This window comes from Mus musculus, chromosome 10 (assembly GCF_000001635.26).
Source record: "Mus musculus strain C57BL/6J chromosome 10, GRCm38.p6 C57BL/6J".
In the NCBI taxonomy this organism is placed as follows: domain Eukaryota; kingdom Metazoa; phylum Chordata; class Mammalia; order Rodentia; family Muridae; genus Mus; species Mus musculus.
Genome location: NC_000076.6, coordinates 58,281,931 through 58,302,027, shown reverse-complemented (window position 1 = coordinate 58,302,027; position 20,097 = coordinate 58,281,931). Strand labels below are relative to the sequence as shown.

Below are 20,097 nucleotides of genomic sequence, written 5' to 3'. Positions count from 1 at the left end.
TGTCCTTGGGCTTTCTGTGCACTGTGTATATATCTGCATATGCACGCACCTCCATGCAAGCCACAGGCTCCTGTGTTTGAGCCCGTGGTCTCCAGTTGGCAGCTCTGTTTAGGGAGGTTATAGAACCTTTAAGAGGTCTTGCTGGAGGAAGAATATTGCTGGTGGGGCTTTGACGTTTTATAGCCCGGCCCCAGTTCTTGCTCTGTCCCTCTGTTTCCAACTGCTAGGCTCGTCTCCTGCTCCTGCTCCTGCCTTCCCTGCTATGACGGACTGTTCCTCTCTGGAGCAATAAGTGAAAAGAGACCTTTTCTTTTTCCTTAAGTTACTTTTGGTTATGGTATTTATCATAGCAACTGAAAAAAAAGAAACTAAAACATAAACTTTTAAGAACTGGTGGTTTCCTGTTCATTCACAGCATTTAGAAACACATGCTTTAGAGTTCTAGGATCTGAGAACTTGCGTGTACATTCTTGTGAAACTATTTCAACTCTAAAATCTCTGAGATTAGTGTCTTTTAAGTTTGTTGATCAATGTAGAGGACACAAGCTCACAGATCTGCCCTAGAGAAGGCAGGAATATTAAGCATTTAGCTTGTCTCCTCTGTGGAAGGATGAACATAAATGTTTTCCACCCAGAAGGCTGGGAGTTGATGTTGTTAATGACCTGGTGACCTTTATTTTGAGCTTTGTTTCTCAGTCAATAGAAGCAATCTTTAGGGGAGATGTCACATGTATTTTGCAGCCTGATGACCTCTACTCTATCTCCTAGCCCCTTAAGCTATAGAATCCATCTTCATGGTAGAGGTCATATGTACTTTGCAAAAGAGTTTTGCTATAGTCACACCATAAGCTTTATTGTGCATTTGGGATTGAGACAATTTTTACCAGGAATTTTTTTCCCAAAACTGTAATGTACTGAAATACATCTCCAACTGCCTGGTGTCAGACACAGTGTGAAGCAACAGCAGCCGAATCACACTGAACTGAGATTCCTTCTTGCCTCTTGCAGTTCTTTTCTCTGCCAGCAGTGGAGCTTGCAGGGGCCCCTTGTACAAATCAAGGAATTCTAAACTTACAAATGGGAGATACTGAGTGATTGTAGTATTTTATATTAAGCATACTGGATAAATGATTGAGAATGTATTTTTACTAAAAGCTGCATTTGAGTGGATGAAAACACATTTCATTCCTGAAGTGTTGATAAATTTTATAATGAAGCACAGTGGTGCAGGCCTTTAATCCCAGCACCTGCGGGGGCAGAGGCAGGCAGGTCTCTAAGTCTGAGGCCAGTCTGGTCTAAAGAGTGAATTCCAGGATAGTCAGGGCTACAGAGAAACTCTGTGTCAAACAAAACACAACAAAACAAAACACAAAAACAAACCCCAAAAATATTATAATGAAAATGTAGGTTTAATTTGAGAGAATAAACTAGAACAGTACATAAAAGCTTAGTAGATAAAGGTGCCTGCTGCCAACCCTATGGTCTGAGTTAGATAGCAGGAATCCACATAATGGGAAGACAGGACCCAGGTTCCGAAACTATGCTTGAACTTCCACATGTGTGTCATGGCAAGCATGCACAGAACATATACCACAGATACACACAACAACAGATAAATAATACATAAATACGTGATATATTCTCATACTGAAACTTTTTGTTGTCTGAGATAGAGTCTGGTTATATAGCCCTTGTGGTTTGATATCCACTCTGTAGTCTGGGGTAAACACTCAAACTCTTGGTATCCTCTTGCCTCAGCCTTTGAATGGTGGGGTTACAGGTATATACTACTATGCTTGGCTTCATTTGGTTACTGTTAACAGTGGCTATGGCAATCTGTACTTTAGTTGGCAGAAATAAGAATACTGTAAGTACTAAGAACATTCTTCATTAGGACAACAGGTTACATGAAAACAGATTCAAAGGAACTACCAGAACTCATCATGAAGTAAATAACCCTGCCAAACATTAAGCCTGAATCTCACTAGTCCTCTTGATGAAGAACTCATGAGGTACATACAGCCCTAGACCACAAGCATCAGGCTGCTAAAAATGTAAAATCTTGGGTGAGGTCCAGCAGGTAAGTTTGACCAAGAATACCAAGTGCCTTAAAATCAAGGGCCATTCTGAACGTATTAGCTTATTTAGGATGTATAGGGGATGGAGGACCATGCTAGAGGGCATCAAAATGAGAACATCAGCCACTAGTTGGTATCTATACGTTTTAGGCCTAGTGCTGCAATGCTATAGTAAGTATACAACACACTCGTGAGGTGTTCTTGGTGCTCACTTTGCCCAGATCCACCTGGATATAATCAGAAAATTGCATATACACAGTATTTAAATAAGTGTAATGCTCCTATAAATACCAAATTCAAATGCTGGACTGCTATGGACAAATGATCAGTTTCTTCAATTCATAAATGGTATATTAAGTTAAAACATGACTTATTTTAACTCTGAGGGGATCAAAACAAACAAACGAACAAACAAATCCAAACAACTAGACCCTCACGACCCATCACTCAACTAAACCTGAAAAAATGCAACAGAACAAAGCTTGAAGGAGACCATCAACCAACGGCAGAGTAGACACTGATTTGCGATAACACCGTGGTCATGGCGTGGGAGGAGATTACAAGCCTCTAGTTCTACTTCTGTTAGAAAAACTGGCATATTCAATTCAGGTCTATCAACCACAGCATTTCAAAGGAGCCTACAGAGACACTGTTAACCTCACTGATGTGAACATTACAGTCACCATGGGATGGCACCTCAAGACTAGCCACAGACAAGAATTGGGTCACGTGACTGTTGTTCCTCTACTGTCAAGGAGTAGGAGTAGAGTCAGGGGAAGTGAGGGAGGAGGAAAACATGTGAACACACACTAAGAACAAAACATATCCAACTCAACCCCAGAATACAGATGTACTTTTCAGAGACAGGTCAGACTGTACTTTGGTGTGTATTGAACTCATTGATGTACTGCAACAGACTCAAGTGTTAAAGAGCCAGCTTTTCAACCCCAGTTATGTGTGTTACAAAAGTAATCCAAGTGAATAAAATTTAACAGAAAAAGGTTACAGGCACACATCAATTCTTATGCACGAGCCATGGTTAGTGCCCAGGATCGCACACCAGTGACTGCGTCCCATCACATACCTTGAGCAACTGTGGCAAGCTTTCCCTTTTCCTCAGGGCTGAGCTGCAGCATGGTGTCTATCACAGGCAGAAGCCTCTCTCTTTCACTACCCGGCTTCAGGAAAATGAACCGCAGCAAGACATTCTTCAAGTACTCCAGGTTAGCCACAGACTTCTCACGCTCTTGGTTTCTTTCCAGTCTTCTTATTTCACTCTTGAGAAGCTGGCGTTTAGAGGTTAGTTACCAGAGAGTGTGGGGATGCAAAATGAACACAAATATTCCCATCTTCTCCCCGAGCAATCCCTGCCCCATGAAAACAAAACTGGAGCGAAGACAAGCGTGAGAGCTACTAACTAACTCAGGGAGAGAGTAAACAGAGAAGCAGGTGACAGGTTTCTAAACACTGCCAGGGAGAAGCAGCGCAGAAGCACACAGTGTGAAGACAGAAATAGAGAGACATTCCTGCCCAAGCTCATACATCACAGAGAAGCTGGACACTGGCGAGGGACAGAAGCACTAAACCAACAACCAGAGCCACGAGCTGGGGCAAGTGCACTTCCTCCTTCCACTCTGGGGACATGTGCTTTGGGAGCACTCGGAGTCTGGGAGCAGGGGGGAAATCTGCAGCCTGCACTGACCCCTTCCCTCACCCCACTTGCAGAGGCAGGCTATCAGGATGTCCAGAGCAAATAGAACTTTATCAAAACAAGCTCAGATCAGGAACACTAAGAAGTACTAGACATTACAAAACAGTACCAGAAAAAATGGAGAGAGATAATTTGAAAAGTAGTAGGAAGTTAAAAAAACAAAAAACAAAGACAGGGCTGGAGAAGATGGCTCAGCGGTTAAGAGCACTGACTGCTCTTCCAGAGGTCCTGAGTTCAGTTCCCAGCAACCACATGGTGGCTCACAACCATCTGTAATGGGGATCTAATGCCCTCTTCTGGTGTGCCTGAAGTCAGCGACAGTGTACTCACCTACATGAAACAAACAAACAAACAAACCTTAAAAAACAAACAAAAACAAAAACAACTCCCCCTCAAAACCCAACCAAAATCCAATAACCCTGTTAATTTTTAAATTTGTGTATGTTGGGAGTAGAACGGGGTATGTTTCCGAGTGCAGGTACTCACTTAGGCCAGAGGCATGCGATCCTGGAATCAGAGCTACTGAAACTGCAAGACCAGTCCTTATGTTAACTACTGGGCTATCTTTCCAGTCCCTTTCCTGCCCATCTTTGAGGATAATTTGAACGTTTTTAAGTAAACTGTTATTTTGTGGTATAGAGAAGCTGGCCTACTCTCCTAAGATCCAGGAACACTTAAAAACCTGACAGAGGTGTAAGAAATATCCTAAGTGCAATACAAGTATTATATGATCTACAGAAGTGGAATTAGCCACTGGTGCTCGACATGATGGCGCTTGACAAAGTGGAAACCTATAGAGATGCAAAAGTATTTGGATGTCATCATAAATATAATTCAGTACAGAAACCAAGTGACCAGGACAGTTTCACATAGAGGAAGGGCACAAACACAGAGGCGGAAGCAGAAGCACACACGCTTGCTGCCAGGCAGCTCCAAGTTGCAGTTTTGCCCAACCATTTTTACAAGCTGCCATTGCTGCTTCCTGCCTGCCTCTGTCACCTCCCCTATAGTCATTCATTCATTTACTTTTTGGGACTAGGTCTCATTATGTAGCTGCAGCTGACCTGGAATTCTGGAATTTGTTATGTAGACCAGGCTGGCCTTAAAAATCAGTTGTCTGCCTGCTCTGACTCCCAAGTGCTGAATTAAAGGTGTGTGTAACTTCTATGTCTGACTCAGTTTCAGCTTTGTTCTCTTAAGGTTCTCTAGTCATTATAAAGATTAAATAATTCTTTTTGGAGGGGGGTGTGTTCAAGACATGGTTTCCCTGTGAAGTCCTGGCTGTCCTGGAACTAGCTCTATAGCCCAGGCTGGTCTTGAACTCACAGAGATCCACTTGCTTCTGTCTCCTGAGTGCTGGATCATTCTTAGAGGGAGAAAATATCTCATCTGAGCACTCTTTGTTGAAGTCCTACATGCTTGTAGTATTAGCACTCAGAGGTAGAGGTATGGTAATCAGATATGCAAAGCTACCTGTGGCTATATAACAAGTTCAAGATCAGCCCAGGGTTTGTTCTAAGAAACAGGAGAGAAGGAGAGGAAGAGTGAGTGAGAGAGAGACAGAAAGAGAGAGAGAGAGGGGGGGGAGAAGAGAGAGAGGGAAAGAGAAAGAGGAGTGGAGAGGGAGAGAAAGGGGGACACAGGAAAAGAGGAAAGGGGAAGGAGAACAGGGAAGAGATGGGGAGAAGAGGGAGGGAATGCCTTGAATTACTGGTGCTCCATTGTCCTTAGGATTCAAGGACATATGCTCATGTTTTATTTAACTCTATGAGGAACGACTGGGAAATGACTGCCCAATTGCTATGCTTTCTTAGAAAAAGTATGAATTAACAGTATTTAACAAATATAAAAGCAATAGCTCCTATCATGCGGAATCTAACATAACACAGATGCTATGGATGCATCTGAAAGGTGAGCTTGTAAATGCGGCACACATACACAAAAGGTTAGAGAAGCAACTGGCTCAGAGTGTTTCAGGGTAGCCAGCTTCTGCCCACACCTTAATTTGCTCCATAAGGATAGCGTTGGTAGCCTCTGTCTCCCGAAGCAGGCCGTTTAAGTGATCTGCACTCTTCGTGGTGGAGCTGAGCTTCTCAGCTAATTCTTCTTTGGTAAATTCATTATGCCACAAGGAGGTCTCTGCAAGGCGTTCTAAAAATTAATTTTAAAAATCAGAGATTACAGATGCTAAATAAAAAACTGAAATGTCTTACTTTGTAACATGTACGGTCCTTGTTATTTGTCTACATGACATACACCAGCGCAAATGATGCTAGCTGAAGGCAGCACCAGTAAGACTGAATTTCTGCTGCAGGACAAATACGTTTTGGAGTACAGGCTCTGTCAGCCGCTCACAGGTTAGGCTTTGTGCAATTTTTTGGGGGTGTGTGTGACTGTGCCCTGGACTTTAATCCAGGGCCTCATGGACACTAGGGAGCACTGAGTTCCCAGTAAGAGGTATTACTGGGACATGGGGCACAGTGGAGTGAAGTTAGGTCACAGGAGGTGTGCCTTTGACAGGAAACTGGAGTCTGGTCCATTCCTGTCTTCTTGGCTTCCATAAGGTGCTCCACCATTACATTCTGTCTTGCCAGTGTCAATGGTAGGGCCTAGTGACCATGGGCTGAAACTGTAAACTAAGACCAATCCTTTAATCCCAGCACTCGGGAGGCAGAGGCAGGTGATTTCTGAGTTCGAGGCCAGCTTGGTCTACAGAGTGAGTTCCAGGACAGCCAGGGCTACATAGAGAAACCCTGTCTTGAAAAAGCAAAAAAAAAAAAAAAGAGAATCCTCCTGAATTATGAGCAGTAATATTCATTACACACAAGAACAAGGAAGCATACTAAAACTATACTGTATTTATCAGAGCAAATTTACCAATATTTCACTGTAAGGAATAAACTGAAACAGTTCCTTGGAGGGTAAGGGTTCATTTACTGTCTGATAACATTAAAGGACTTCTTAATGACTTCTAGAACTTGTAGTGACTTCATCACGCACTTCTGGCTCAGGCCTATGCTTGTGTTAGTGTGTTTTTGTTTTTTTAAATTTTTTTTGAGACAGGGTTTCTCTGTGTATTCCTCTGACTGTCCTGGAACTCACTCTAGACTCAGAGATCCACCTGCCTCTGCCTCCCAAGTACTGAGATTACAGGTGTGTGCCACCACTGACTGCCTGGCTATGTTTTTAATTTTTAAAGAGATCGGTTTTATACTGTAGTATCTTTACTGAAATAGCTCAAAAACCACATAAAAATCAGAGTAGTATTTATCAAACAAGAAGCCAAGGTAAAAATGATACAAAACCAAGAACCATTCACGGAAGACAACCTACCAAGCTTGGTGTCAGGAGAGCTAAGGAGCTGCTCTAAGGACTGAATGTGTGTGCCTGCCGACGACACAGACTCGCTGTCAGTTGTCTCCATGCCCTCCCCCTCCTCGCGGGCCACAGTGTGCATGTCCAGAAGGGGGAGGTCTGTGGTTCTTCTTTCTCGGAGGCTTTTCGAAGGTTGATGGGAAGAAGCAGGGCCTAGGAAATATTTCAAGGGGTAAGTGAGATTGTTAAGAACCAGTGGATTGACCCCAACACTTCTTTAATAAAGTTAAAGAAATTCAACAAACAGAAGCTAAACAAATGGTGTCTGAAGAAAGGATGTACATGGTTAGATACATTTAGTCACTTGACATTGAGCTATGCTAATCATCCAACAGAAACGATATGCATTGCTACTTGCTGCCTATGATGAACAGTTGGCTTATTCTGCATGACGCCCCCATCCTTCCTACATGCTGCAGTGTGCTGACAGTCTCCGTTGCTGCCTTACACTGTCATCACAGTTGGTACTTAGTGTTGCCTGCTACATCTACAGTGTTAAGATAACAGAGCCCAGAGTTCAGTGTAGGGAACCATCAGTTACCATAGAATTCTTGAGCACATGTCTTTAATCCTAACATTTAGTGGACATAGTGAGTTCCAGGCCAGCCAGGGCTACATAGTATGATTTTTATCTCAAAAAAGGAAGAAAGGATTTCTTGCTTACTAATAACAAACACTTATATAGACTTGTGAAGCTCATAAGACATTTCCAAATGCATTGCTTGATTAATGAGGAATTAACTCTATGCAAGGTCTCATACCTTAACCCAGATATTTTTTAAGTTTCAAAGTTCATTTCTTTTCACACATACATACAGACACACACACACACACACACACACACACACACACACACACACACACACACTGTAGTTGTCTTTAGACACACCAGAAAAGGGCATCAGATCCCTTTATAGATGGTTGTGAGCCACCATGTGGTTGCTGGGAATTGAACTCAGGACCTCTGGAAGAGCAGTCAATGCTCTTAGCTGCTGAGCCAGCTCTCCAGCCCAGTTTATTTATTTTCAATACCGTCTTTCAATAACTGTCTTCCCAGTCCTTTAAAGCTCAGCTAGTCTCTGGCTGCCTGTGCCTGTCTGGAGCATTTTCTTGAGTTTCTGACATTTTTACCAACTGCTTATTACACTGCTGATTCCTAAATTACGACCACTTTGTACAACCTGTTTTTCTTTGGCTGATCATTTCCTTTAAAACTCTTGGTATAAGCTACATTCTCCTAAGGTCAGCTTTTGACTTTAAGTGACCTGTGCCTGCCAATCCTCCATAACATTTTCTATGAGAAATGAAGTACCATGAACACAGGACTGAAACATCACTGTCACAACTGACATTCTCTTGGCCTTTTCTAGAAGCAGAATAGAAGACGTGGAAGTGGCGATTCTACCTCACTAAAGTCTGAGGGAAGACGCTGCACTGGTAAAAACTCGACAAGTACGGGTTATAAGTCCCTAGCTCTGCCCAAAGCTTCCAACCAAGAACACATGCATCTGAAGTCAATAGATGACAGAATTAGAACTCATGCCAACAGACTGATAGGTGTATGTATAAGCCAAACAAAAAATAAATGCATTACACAGAGGGTAACACAATTATGAACATCAGTGGTCTAAGAAGTTGCATAGGCTGCTCTAAGTATAATCAAGAAGGGTTTATATGACTCAGGTTTATTTCCAGTAAGCAAATCCATAATTCATTAATCACAGAATCGACACAAGTCGGTACTCAGTAATCTTTTCCTTTAAGTTTTACATGTTTTTAATTATTACTATTACTGTTTTTATTTTTGGTCTTTGGGCGTTTTGCACGTATGACTGTATATCATGTGCAGGCAGTGCTCTCAGAGGTGGAAGAGGCCACTGAATTCCCTGTGACTGGAGTTAGAGACAGATGTGAACCACTATGTGGGTGCTGAGGACCAAACCCAGAATTGCTGGAATTGCAGCAAGTACTGGTAACCATTGATTCATCCAATATTTTACTTTCTTATCAATTTGTGAATGATGCTCTTATGTGATATGTCAGAACACAAAAAGGTCACCCTCCCACACAGTCACACATACTTCTTGTGGATGGCTCACTCTTGAGCTGGAAGAGCTGAGCTTCCAGCTTGGAGAGCTGGTGCTGCAGAGTCTCCACTGTCTTTCTGTGCTCATCCTGCAAGTGTCGAACTTGGTCTCGGAAGCTGGTACGGAGTGCTTCATTCTGGGATGTTAGCTGACACATTGTCTGCGAGTGCTCAGACTTCATCATGGTGTTCTCAGATTGAACTGAACATAGCCTGAAGGTGAGAAGAGCTAAGTTTGTATGAGAGTGCTACACAGCAATGGACTACACTTGCTGAAGCAGCCTGTCAGCTGGATGCTCTGGGTTCAGTGCCCAGCACCATAGAAACTGGACACATTAGTACATCCTTGCAATCTCAGCACATAGGGGTGGGGCCAAGAGGATCAGAACGTCACCCTCTTTTACATAATGAGTAAGACTAGCCTGGGAGATGGAAAGCCCTGTTACACTTTTAAACACACACTTTAACACAAACACATACACACACACACACACACACACACACACACACACACACACACACACAATATTATTCTATTGTTATGTGATTTTATATAGGCAGCTCATATAAGATTCATCTACCTATTCCATACTACCTTGAACATGAGAAAAGGATACTTTTCATAAAGAACTCAAGGACTCAAAGGAAAATATTCATTTTTGAGTGAACTAGCATGAATCACATAGACACAAAGACCTGATTTATTACAGCTAGTTCTAACTTTTCCAGCACATCAGATTTGCTGGTTTACCTTGTAAAACACTAACACCTAGTGTCCATACTCCTGCTGCTGACTCTGAGGTAGTGGGGTCCTGGGAATTAGCTACTAGCAGCAGTCCTCCACTTGGGTTTGAAACAGTCAGGGCGACAACAGTGAGCAGACCTTCACTTGGGGAGCAACTACTTTATTAATTAATTAAAGTTTATTCTTTTTATTATTATGGTGTGTGAGTGAATGATGGGTGTGTTATGGCCATATACATGGCAGAAGTCAGAAGACAAGTTTGTAGTCACTTCTCTTCCTTCTTCCACTTGTTCATGGGCAGCAGGGGCTGAATTCATGACCCCAGGCTTGCTCAGCAAGGGTCTCCCTGTTTAGCCATCTCAGCAGCCTGAGCAACAATTTTTTAAAACAGTTTATTTGTATCTTTGTTATTTTATGTTTGGTTTTAGCAAACCTCAACTCGAAAACATGAATAAATTTCCAGAAATATTTGCTCATAAGAATTAGAAGCAATTAGAAGCCAGTTAAATCTGCCCTCTCCTGGGTCTCATGCTTGCCAGTCTCTAACCTGATTCCAGTGTTAAATGAACATTCTTACCTATTGGGAGTATAATGTATTAAAATAAAATTTTCTGTCATAATTTTATACACCATATTAAATTAAAATGGATTTAGTGGCTAAAGAAAAAAATAAAAAAATCATTGATCTTTTTCTTTTCTCTTCTTTCCTTTCCTTTCCCCCCACCCCCCTTTTCAAAGACAGGGCCTTATAATACAGTTTGAGATGGACTTAAACTTGTTATGTAGCCCTAGTCCTGAGCCTGAATGCTGAGACTACATGTATGTGCCACCATGCCTGGCTTTAGCAAAAGGGGTCTCAATGACCAAGTTCATAGTGACTAGTAAAACACTGTACATAGTGTTTTGCAAGCATTTTGTTCATGATAGTTACAAGAACATAAAGGAGAAATCATCATCAGTTACAACAGCTTCCTGATGGCTGAGACACAGCTCGGAAGCATAGCACTTGCCTGTGTTCAATGTCTGCCATTATACCAGGAGTACTTGGTAGTAGCCTCCAGGTGCTATCCACAATGGATTTATCACAAGCTAGCTGCCTGCAAGCTCCTCACATGCAACTGGAAATCCAGTCCCGACAGAAGCTTATCATTCTGTCCCAGTTGTGACTCGGGTGTTTATATTAGTTGGGCTCTGTAGGTTGTATAAACATTGGTTGGCCTCATTAGTGAATAATTACTTTAATTCCTCTTTACAGCAATAAAGAAAATGCTTTTTAAAATTTGACAGTTGGGTTGGAAAGCTTTTTTTTTTTTTAAATAAAGTTCCTGATTATAAAGGCTGTAGGCAAGGTGCAATATCAGATGTTAGTTGTTCTCAAAAATGCTTAAGATAAAAACAGTCTGAAGGGAAGTTTGCTAGTAGGTAAGGCAGAGTTCTCAAGCCTCTATAAGCTCTTACTCCTGACTGCAATCCAAGGGGGGGGCGGGGGGCACAGCAGAGTGCCAGGCTGCTTGCCTGCTACCAATGGCACTTGCTGCTGCTGCTGGCAGCCTTACTTTTCCCGAAGTTCTGCCTCTTTGGTCACAGTTTCCTGCAGCATCCGGTTGTGCCTCTCTAGCAGAGTGTCGTGCTCAGCCTGCAGGGTCTGGTACTCCGATACACTGATTTGTAAGCTATTTTGGCTGTCCTGTAACTTGATTTTCAGTTGGTCAATCAGCATTTCCAGGTGTTCCCTAAAACAGAAATAGTTTAACAACATTTATGAAAGAGGTAAACTCATTTTGTGGCCTCAAATATGTTTGCTGTTTCAGTGTCAGACTCTTGGTGACTGGGCATGATTCTAAAGAATACATACTCACAAGAATTACAATAGTTAAAAAATGTTATATTGACATGGCAAGTATCAGGCACTACAGATTTACAAAAAGATGTTTCTGGAGTTTAGCCTATATAGCTATGGTTGGCCTGATACTTGCTACAGAGCACAAACTGGCTTTGAACTAGCTGCAGCCTTCCTGACTCAGCTTCCTCACTGCTGGGATCACGAAGCTTGGGTTTGTCTGGGTTTGGTATTTCATACTGAAATGGAACAGGGCATCATGTCGTATCAGACTAGACTACATTGTATGTTTAGGGTTATATTAGTTAGAAAAGAGCCTCACACACTTGTAAGAGAGTGGGTCTGAGAGTGACATGTGAAGTTAAAATACAGTGAAAGGCAATACCTGAAGAAAAGGGATGAGTCTGTTTAGAATTAGAGTAAAATCTTGGTGGAAATAATGAAAACCCTCAATTCTTCTCTAATGCATACATTATTAGTTCCTTAAAAGATGTATAAGAAATGGACATTATTTAAGGTGACAATTCTCACCCATAAGAAGCTCTAATTTAAAAAAAATCACAGAAGTAGGTTAAGAAAAAGTATGTAAAACACTGGAAGGAACTTAAAAAAATCACACCGAAGTAATGTGAATTTGATTCAGGTATGCTCACATTGGCTCTTAACAAGTGATGATAGTTACTGAAAGATATTTATAATAGCTATGGGTAGAGAAAATATCTTAGTAGATTCTTAAACAAAAACTAACAAAAGCATACACATAAGCATGCAAACATGCAAACATTACAGGACTATGAGCCCTGTTTAGAACCTTAGAAACAGGAATAAAACTATAAATAACTGACCTCTATTACAAAATCAAAATGGACTTGCACAGGATGTCTGAACCCTCTCCCCTCCCCCTCATCTCTTCCTGAGACAGGGTTTCTCTGCGCAGCCCTGGCTGTCCTGGAACTCACTCTGTAGCCTAGGCTGGCCTTGATCTCTCAGAGATCCCCTTCCTCTGCCTCCCGAGTGCTGGCTTAAATGGTGTGTGCCAACCCAGCTCATTCTCTTGTTCCTGGGATATTTTTGAACAATTTAGGAAATGGATCTGGATGCTAATTTTAAACTGACATTAACATAGCATTCAAATCAAATGGAGGTGGTCATAAATAGCATAATGTACATTTAATTTTAGTGCCTAAATCTCTGCTATGTTTGGATTTTATTGAGACAAGAGGTTATAGTTTAGAGACTGGATTCTGGCTTTAACATTCTTTAGAGTTTGTAATAATGCCTGTGCTGTATCCTTCCCTAATTGTCTGAGAATTAGGTGACACCAAGAATTTCTCTGCTCCCTGGTAACCTAAAATTCTAGTCAAAAGCAATCAAAACAGGGATTTTAACAACTTTGGGAAGAACCTGTGTTTATATGGGGAAAAACCTTAGAATTTACCTTTCTTGTTTAGCTCCCTCAGTTTCAACCTGAGACACAGATTTATTTTTCTGTTGCTTTAGAACGTTATGAACTCGGACTTTGTAGCTCTCAAATTCAGAGGTGACAGCAGCTTGTTCTGCCTATAACATTTAAAAGAGAGAAAATTGTCACTGCAACATGATCCTCCTATGTACTTTCAGAGGTTAATGAAGTAAAAAAAAATTTGTGAAAATGAATAAACAGCTTATTATTCATTTTAGTCTTTAGTAACATTACTAAAAGTTAGTTCCGGGGCTAGGTACTGCTCCTCTCCCTGCAATCTCAGTAGGCAGGAGGATTGCAGAGTTTGAGGCCAGCCTGGGATATACTATGACTTCCAAGTCAGTATAGGATATAGAGTAATTCCCTGTCTCATAAAACAAACAACAAACCAAAACCCCAAACAGTACAAAAGAAACCCAGTCCTGCTGGCCTGACCTCTTTTAAAACTCTCGATTTCATGTTTTTGCCACTCATAAATTTTATACTGACACTCTTTGCTTCTATTACTTTAGAAAAAAAATTTAAACCTATGATATGTTCTCTTTTTATAAACAGAAACAACTGATTCTCAAAGACAGATTGATTTGAACGTCACTTTCAATACACAGCGGTAGAAGTTTAATTGTGTGTTTTGGAAGTGGACTGTTGAATCCCACACTACTGTCACATTCACTTAGGTAAGAGAGATACTTCTAATGAAGCCACAGTAAGTAACTAGATGCTTTCTATGTTGACACCAGGGAAGCAGGCCCATCCTATTAGAATGTCATAATTATTTAAACCTCAGAAAAATCTGCAGTGCTCTCCAAAAATAAATGTCACAATTTTACACATACTCATGGTTAAACATAAATAAATGTAAGGTAATTGTACTCATATTTTTCACTTTAGAAAAAACTAAAACCAAAACCAAAACCCAAACCCAAAACCCAAAACCCAAACCAAAACCGCTGTCAAGAGCTGGGGTGATGGCTCAAGGACTAAAAGTACTAACAGTGCAACTCTGAAAAACCCACGTTTGAGCCCTGAAGCCCACGGTCTATTTTTGTTTGTTTGTTTGTATTTTTGTTTTTAAAAGCCAGATGAGAAGGTGTGCATTTACTTTTCCTGTACTCCCATGGTAAGTAAGGAGGCAGAGACAGGAGAACTGCATGGGGCAGCTGGCCCTGAGTATACAGTGCAGCAGCAGAAACAAGACATTGTCTCAACAAGGTACAAGGGGAGAGCCTTCTCCTGATGACTGACCTCTGACCCCCACACATTCATGGTGGTTCCCATGTGCTCACACTCAACACATATAAAGAAATACTATCCCTGTGATGTTGGAGGGGCCATGTGGTTGGATTTAGGGTGGATAAGGGGAGGTGGGTGTGCATCTGCTAATTACAGAACACTGCTAGGGAATAGCCTAGAGTACTAGAACCCCATGGGTTCAGCCCTGAAGGACACACCTTGGCAGCGCGACTCTCCTCCTGCAGGGCCACCACCCTCTGCTGGTATGCACTCAGTGTGCGCTGGTGCTGTTCCGCAGAAGTCTTCAGATGCTCATGGATTTTGTGTTTCTCAGATGTCATCTCAGCCAGCTGAATCTGCAGAGACACAACACGTAATAGTGGATTATTTTCAGATATGAGTAGAACATTTTTTTACTAGTAGGCGGATTTATTTTATTTTTGTTGGTTTTTTTGAGACAGGGTTTCTCTGTATAGCCCTGGCTATCCTGGGACCCACTTTGTAGACCAGACTGGCCTTGAACTCAGAAATCTGCCTGCCTCTGCCTCCTGAGTGCTGGGATTAAAGGTGTACATCACCACTGACCTACTGAATTATTTTTTTTAAAATCAGAATCTGAATAATTTAAGACTAAATATTTACTGTTTAATTAAATACCATTAGACATTATATATATATAGAATACAGCAAGTATAAAACCAGCTTGCTTCTTGCAACTGTCTTTTCAGTCAGAGGTAGAGATGAAGTTTTTGGTCATGTTTATTTTATTTGTGCTGTTCTAGACTGTTATTCCCTCAAAAGCATGATAGTCGCTAGCCTGAATTGTGTAGTATTACAAGACTTTACTGCTTCTGCTTCAGCAAAGTACTGAGCATTCTTCTTAAGAACCCCTAAATAGAAAAAAAATCTAAAATGAATTTTTTTCTGAAACAAACAAACAAACAAACAAACCAAAAACAAAACCCAAAACCCATTTCTATCAATTTTTATATGTATAGATGTTTTGCCTGTGTGGCATGTTTATGTACCACATGTGTGCCTGGTGCCCTTAGGGGTCACCAGAAAGTATCAGATTTCTGGGATGGTGTGTGTGTGTGTGTGTGTGTGTGTGTGTGTGTGTGTGTGTGTAATGGACGGCTGTGAGCCACCACGTGGGGCGCTGTGACTTGAACCTGGGTTCCCTGCTGGAGCAGTGACCGTCTTCACTGCAGAGCCAGCTCTCTGGACCATCTAATTGGTAACTTACTTCTACATGGCAAAAGCTTTTCAAAAAATTAAAAATCTTACTTTATAGACTTCTACTTGCTGCTGGCTTGCTTCCAGCTCACCCTTTAAAGATGCCTGGAGTAGTAAGTGATCGGTTTCCTGCAGAAAGAGAGCCATGGTTAAGTTAAACACTAAAGAGACTTATAACCATGAGTGAGCACTAAAAGGGTACCGAGAAATGAATATACCGCTTGCTTTGCATCTGCCAGCTCCTTTTTGGTTTTCACAAGCAGCTGCTTGATTTTAGTGTTCTTTTCTTCATAGTGCTGTACTGACGACTGCAGTGAAGCTAGCCCATGAAGGAATTCCAGCAGAAAGAGATAAGATTTTTATTAGTGAACATAAAACACAAATGATAATTTTTTTCTTCATATTAATGTACCAGAAACTCATTTTAGTTCTTCATCTGGATTTTTCAAATATATCCAACAATGCATTCCTCCATGCCAATCACCCACCTCAAACACTTATGAACACAGAGCCAATCTTACTGCACCTTGACAGATTCAAAACAATGCAGTTCATAGGATAGTTTTCTGAATATAGTTTAAAACAGAACACAGAGAGGCTCCTTCATTCACACATGATCTACTACTGCCCCGAGGAACCATCACAAGCTTATAAGTGTAGCTTATAAAGCCAATATATTTACTGCTTGGCCCAAGTAGTAAATAAATGTGCAAACCTCTGATTTACTCTAAAACTCTACTGGATAATTTTAAAGCAAATCTGTTCATTTGTAAATATTTAAGTATGTATCACTAAATACAGGCATACTTATATTTAGTATACATTTGAAGTAGTACTTTTTAAAAGTTCTTCAAAAAAGGTAGGTGTGGTAGTGTATACCTATAATCTCAGCAGTTGGCAGGCAGAGGCAAGACCATGAGTTTAAGGCCAGCCTGCCAACTCTGTCTCAATGAAACAAAACAAAAGAAAAAGCACAGTTGTAAAACACAGAAGGTGTATACCTGAGGTTAGCTTTTATGATACCAAGTAAGAGGCAATACTTTTTTTTTTTTTTTTTTTTTTTTTTTTTTTTTTTTTTTTTTTTGTGGCAGGACTGTTAATGAAAGTGCTCACTAGGAAACAAATCAAAATATATTAAAGGCAAAAACCATTCTTGTTAACAGAGGTCAAGAACAAAAAGCACATATTAAGCGGTTTCTGTCCACAGTAAGTGTGCTGACTGTGTAGAGTGAGTGGGATAAATCAGGCTATAACCTGCTAGGAAACAAGCTAAGGAGAGATGACACAGATCTTGTGCTCTGAAGCCACAGATACCGACTAGTTGGTCCCTCTCACTTTTAGATTAGCACTTCATAGACAAAGCAAACAGATCATTAGTTGGTAAACAGAGATGGGAGTTGCTACAGTAAACCCTGCTCAGCTGTCTTCTGACAACCATTTGCTCAGTTCCGAAAGTATTTTATAAAGCACAGATAACACAGGAAGCCTTGATATGTAGGTGACACGAAGTTCCTGAGGTCAAAGAACAGAGAATGAAATGGGGAGACGACAATTTACAAGACGATGTAAAGCCATGTCTACATGCTACATGAAACACAAAAGGCTAGAAAGCTTCATAGGACAAGCAGCACTTAAGATTAGAAGGATCCCATGGGCACTCAAGAGTGGACAGGAAAGGGAGAAGTACAGGAACAAGACTGATACCTGGGTAAAATCACATGCAGACAAGTGTCTAGTCCTTTACTGTGAGAGAGGACTGAGAAAGCCGCCCACGTGGTTGTGCCCTATCCCTCCTTCTGAGGCTTCCTTCTCTGCCATGACTCCAGCGTGTGAGCATGTTTTTGTGCATCTTTTGGCATCTGTGACGCTTTCTGAAACATTTACGGATAAAGAGACACAGGAAGCTCCGCAGGTGTTGGCCTTTGTCTGATTTTACTGTGTGGCCGACCTTAGTGTCTCCTTCCTCCTCCTCTTCACTTATGTGTCGGAAGCCACTGCTTGGTAGCTGCTGCACAGGACTTTATGGAACTTCTGCTTCCGGCCATGAGAGCCATAGGGTTTAGACTTAAACTTTGCTGTCATATACAATTGAATAACTGAATAATAACAACACCTTTCCTTCCCTGACATGTGAACAATAAGTAGCAGAGGACTGTGATGGCTAAGATGGCAAACAAAGGTGGTGAGTGTGAGCCATGCTTCCTGTTCTGGCTCTCTGCACGGCAGTATCTTTTTTTTTTTTGTCTTTTTGTTTTTTTTCGAGACAGGGTTTCTCTGTGTATCCCTGGCTGGCCTCAAACTCAGAAATCCGCCTGCCTCTGCCTCCCAAGTGCTGGGATTAAAGGCGTGCGCCACCACCGCCCGGCCTGCATGGGAGTATTTTATCGAATACGTGTAAGGGTGAAAACAGTTGTTGGTCTAGCTGAGATATATAAAACTTCAAGGAGAAAAACAATGAGCAGTGCTGTAATGTGAACGCCTTACATTTCACACAGGATGATGACCATTAGCTACCAGTCAGGGTGGGAAACCCTTTGTAAAGAAATGCACAGGGATTGAGAAGGAGAACATGACGCACAGCTAGGAGAAAAGGAAGGAAGAGAAACAGACAGATACCTGATAGAACTAATGAATTATCGAGCATGGACATTAAATAGGTACTATATGTATTCAAAGAAACATTAACATAATAGAAGAATTTAAAAAAGGAAAGCAACAGAACTTTAGAGATAGAAATCACATTCACTATCTAAAGGGAAAATTTTACCACATGGGATTAACAGATTAGAGACTGTGGATTAGTGAGGATCGTCCAGAGACTCCATTCCATGAGGAGGCATTTGCTACTGCAATGTAACCGAAGATAAACTAAAGATGTAACTAAAACTCCAACTTACCAAGGTGGAAGTACAGCAAATTATTAAACGGGCTAAAAGGCTTTCCCAAGACAAGGACCCTACAAAGGCACACACTTCATAGGCAATCACCCTAAAAATGGCTCAAATATTTCAGCAGATGAGACTTAGTTTGGAGGGAAAAGCAAGACCCAATTATAAAGCTATTTAAAAGGCCATGGAAGCCGGAGCACTGCTCAGTGGTTAAGGGCAAGTACTGCTCTTTCAAAGGCCTGGAGTTGGGTTTACAACTCCTTGTAACTCCAGCCTCCAGGGGATCTGACTCCTGCCTACTGTGGCCTACTGTGGCACCTGCACTCACATGCTTATATTCATAGATAGAAAACTAAACACACACACACACACACACTCACACACACACACACACACTCACACACACTCACACACACACACACACTGTAATAGATAAGTAACACATAAGGGTTAGGGATTTAGCTCAGTCTCTGGGTTCAGCCCTCAGCCCTAGGGGTTGCAAGAGAGAACACACCACTTGCTTAGGTTACAAGGCAAATGTCAATAATAATCAAAAGGCTGCAGTTGTGTAAGTATTAGTAAATCCTGGGGCTAGAAAAGAACATTCACAGTAAGAGTGACCAAATCATTAGGAATGTGCAAGAATTCTAAGTGTGAATGCAGCCAATACTAGACTTTCTAAATAAATGAAACAAAATGTGGCAGAACTGAAAAGACAAAAAGGGATTGAGAATTATGGTTTGAGATTTTACATAGCTCTCTTAGTACATGGTAGGGATGAGAGAAAAATCATTATGCCTTGAAGATCAGGTGACCCGAATCCATCCACCAACTGACAAGACTATCTGATCTCTACTCACTATTACACAGTAACACTGTTGTCAAGTACACTAAGAAAATTCACTCAGACATCACATAAACTCAATACATTGAACAGGACCGGAAACCACGAAGTGCTGTAACCACAAATGACTTAACGTAGAACTCACTAAAAATACTTGAAAAGAATTCTTTCAATATTTAGAAAGTAAGTAACATGTGACTTGAGGGGTCAAAGGAGCAATCGCTAAAGGAATCTTATTTTTGAAATTACTCAAACCAAGAAAATCAGCCACTCAGGGGCGCTTAAACGGGACATTACAGTGTTTAATGATAATGTTAAAACATATTTTGTGGGTAAAATCCATATAATCACCTTAAAGAGGAATACTTCATGACTATTTAAATTTTCCAATTTTTTACTAACCAATAAACTGTAAACAGACATTACTGGTACCTTGCAGCAAGCACTATGTGGATTTTTAACCTCTTAATGACAGATGGCTTGACCTGCCTCTGGCCCTCAACATTGTCACATGTGCTGGTGATTAAACCTGTATGAATGGCTTTAATCCCAGCACTTAGGAGACAGGGGCAGGCAGATCTCTGTAGCTTAGTTCTGGG

The 20,097-nt window shown here is 41.2% G+C and overlaps 1 protein-coding gene across 2 annotated transcripts in view; it reads right to left on the bottom strand.

Annotated features, from left to right (window-relative positions):
- Positions 1–20,097, bottom strand: part of Gcc2 (GRIP and coiled-coil domain containing 2) — a 50,192-nt gene that overhangs the window by 3,572 nt on the left and 26,523 nt on the right. For both annotated transcript variants that reach the window (NM_027375.2, XM_017314082.1), the window contains 9 exons: positions 15,985–16,085; positions 15,818–15,895; positions 14,749–14,886; positions 13,274–13,395; positions 11,552–11,728; positions 9,246–9,463; positions 7,123–7,317; positions 5,789–5,940; positions 3,163–3,364 (listed from right to left, as the gene is read on the bottom strand). In NM_027375.2, the coding sequence (NP_081651.2) occupies positions 3,163–3,364; positions 5,789–5,940; positions 7,123–7,317; positions 9,246–9,463; positions 11,552–11,728; positions 13,274–13,395; positions 14,749–14,886; positions 15,818–15,895; positions 15,985–16,085 (1,383 nt within the window). The remainder of the gene's footprint in view (positions 1–3,162; positions 3,365–5,788; positions 5,941–7,122; positions 7,318–9,245; positions 9,464–11,551; positions 11,729–13,273; positions 13,396–14,748; positions 14,887–15,817; positions 15,896–15,984; positions 16,086–20,097) is intronic.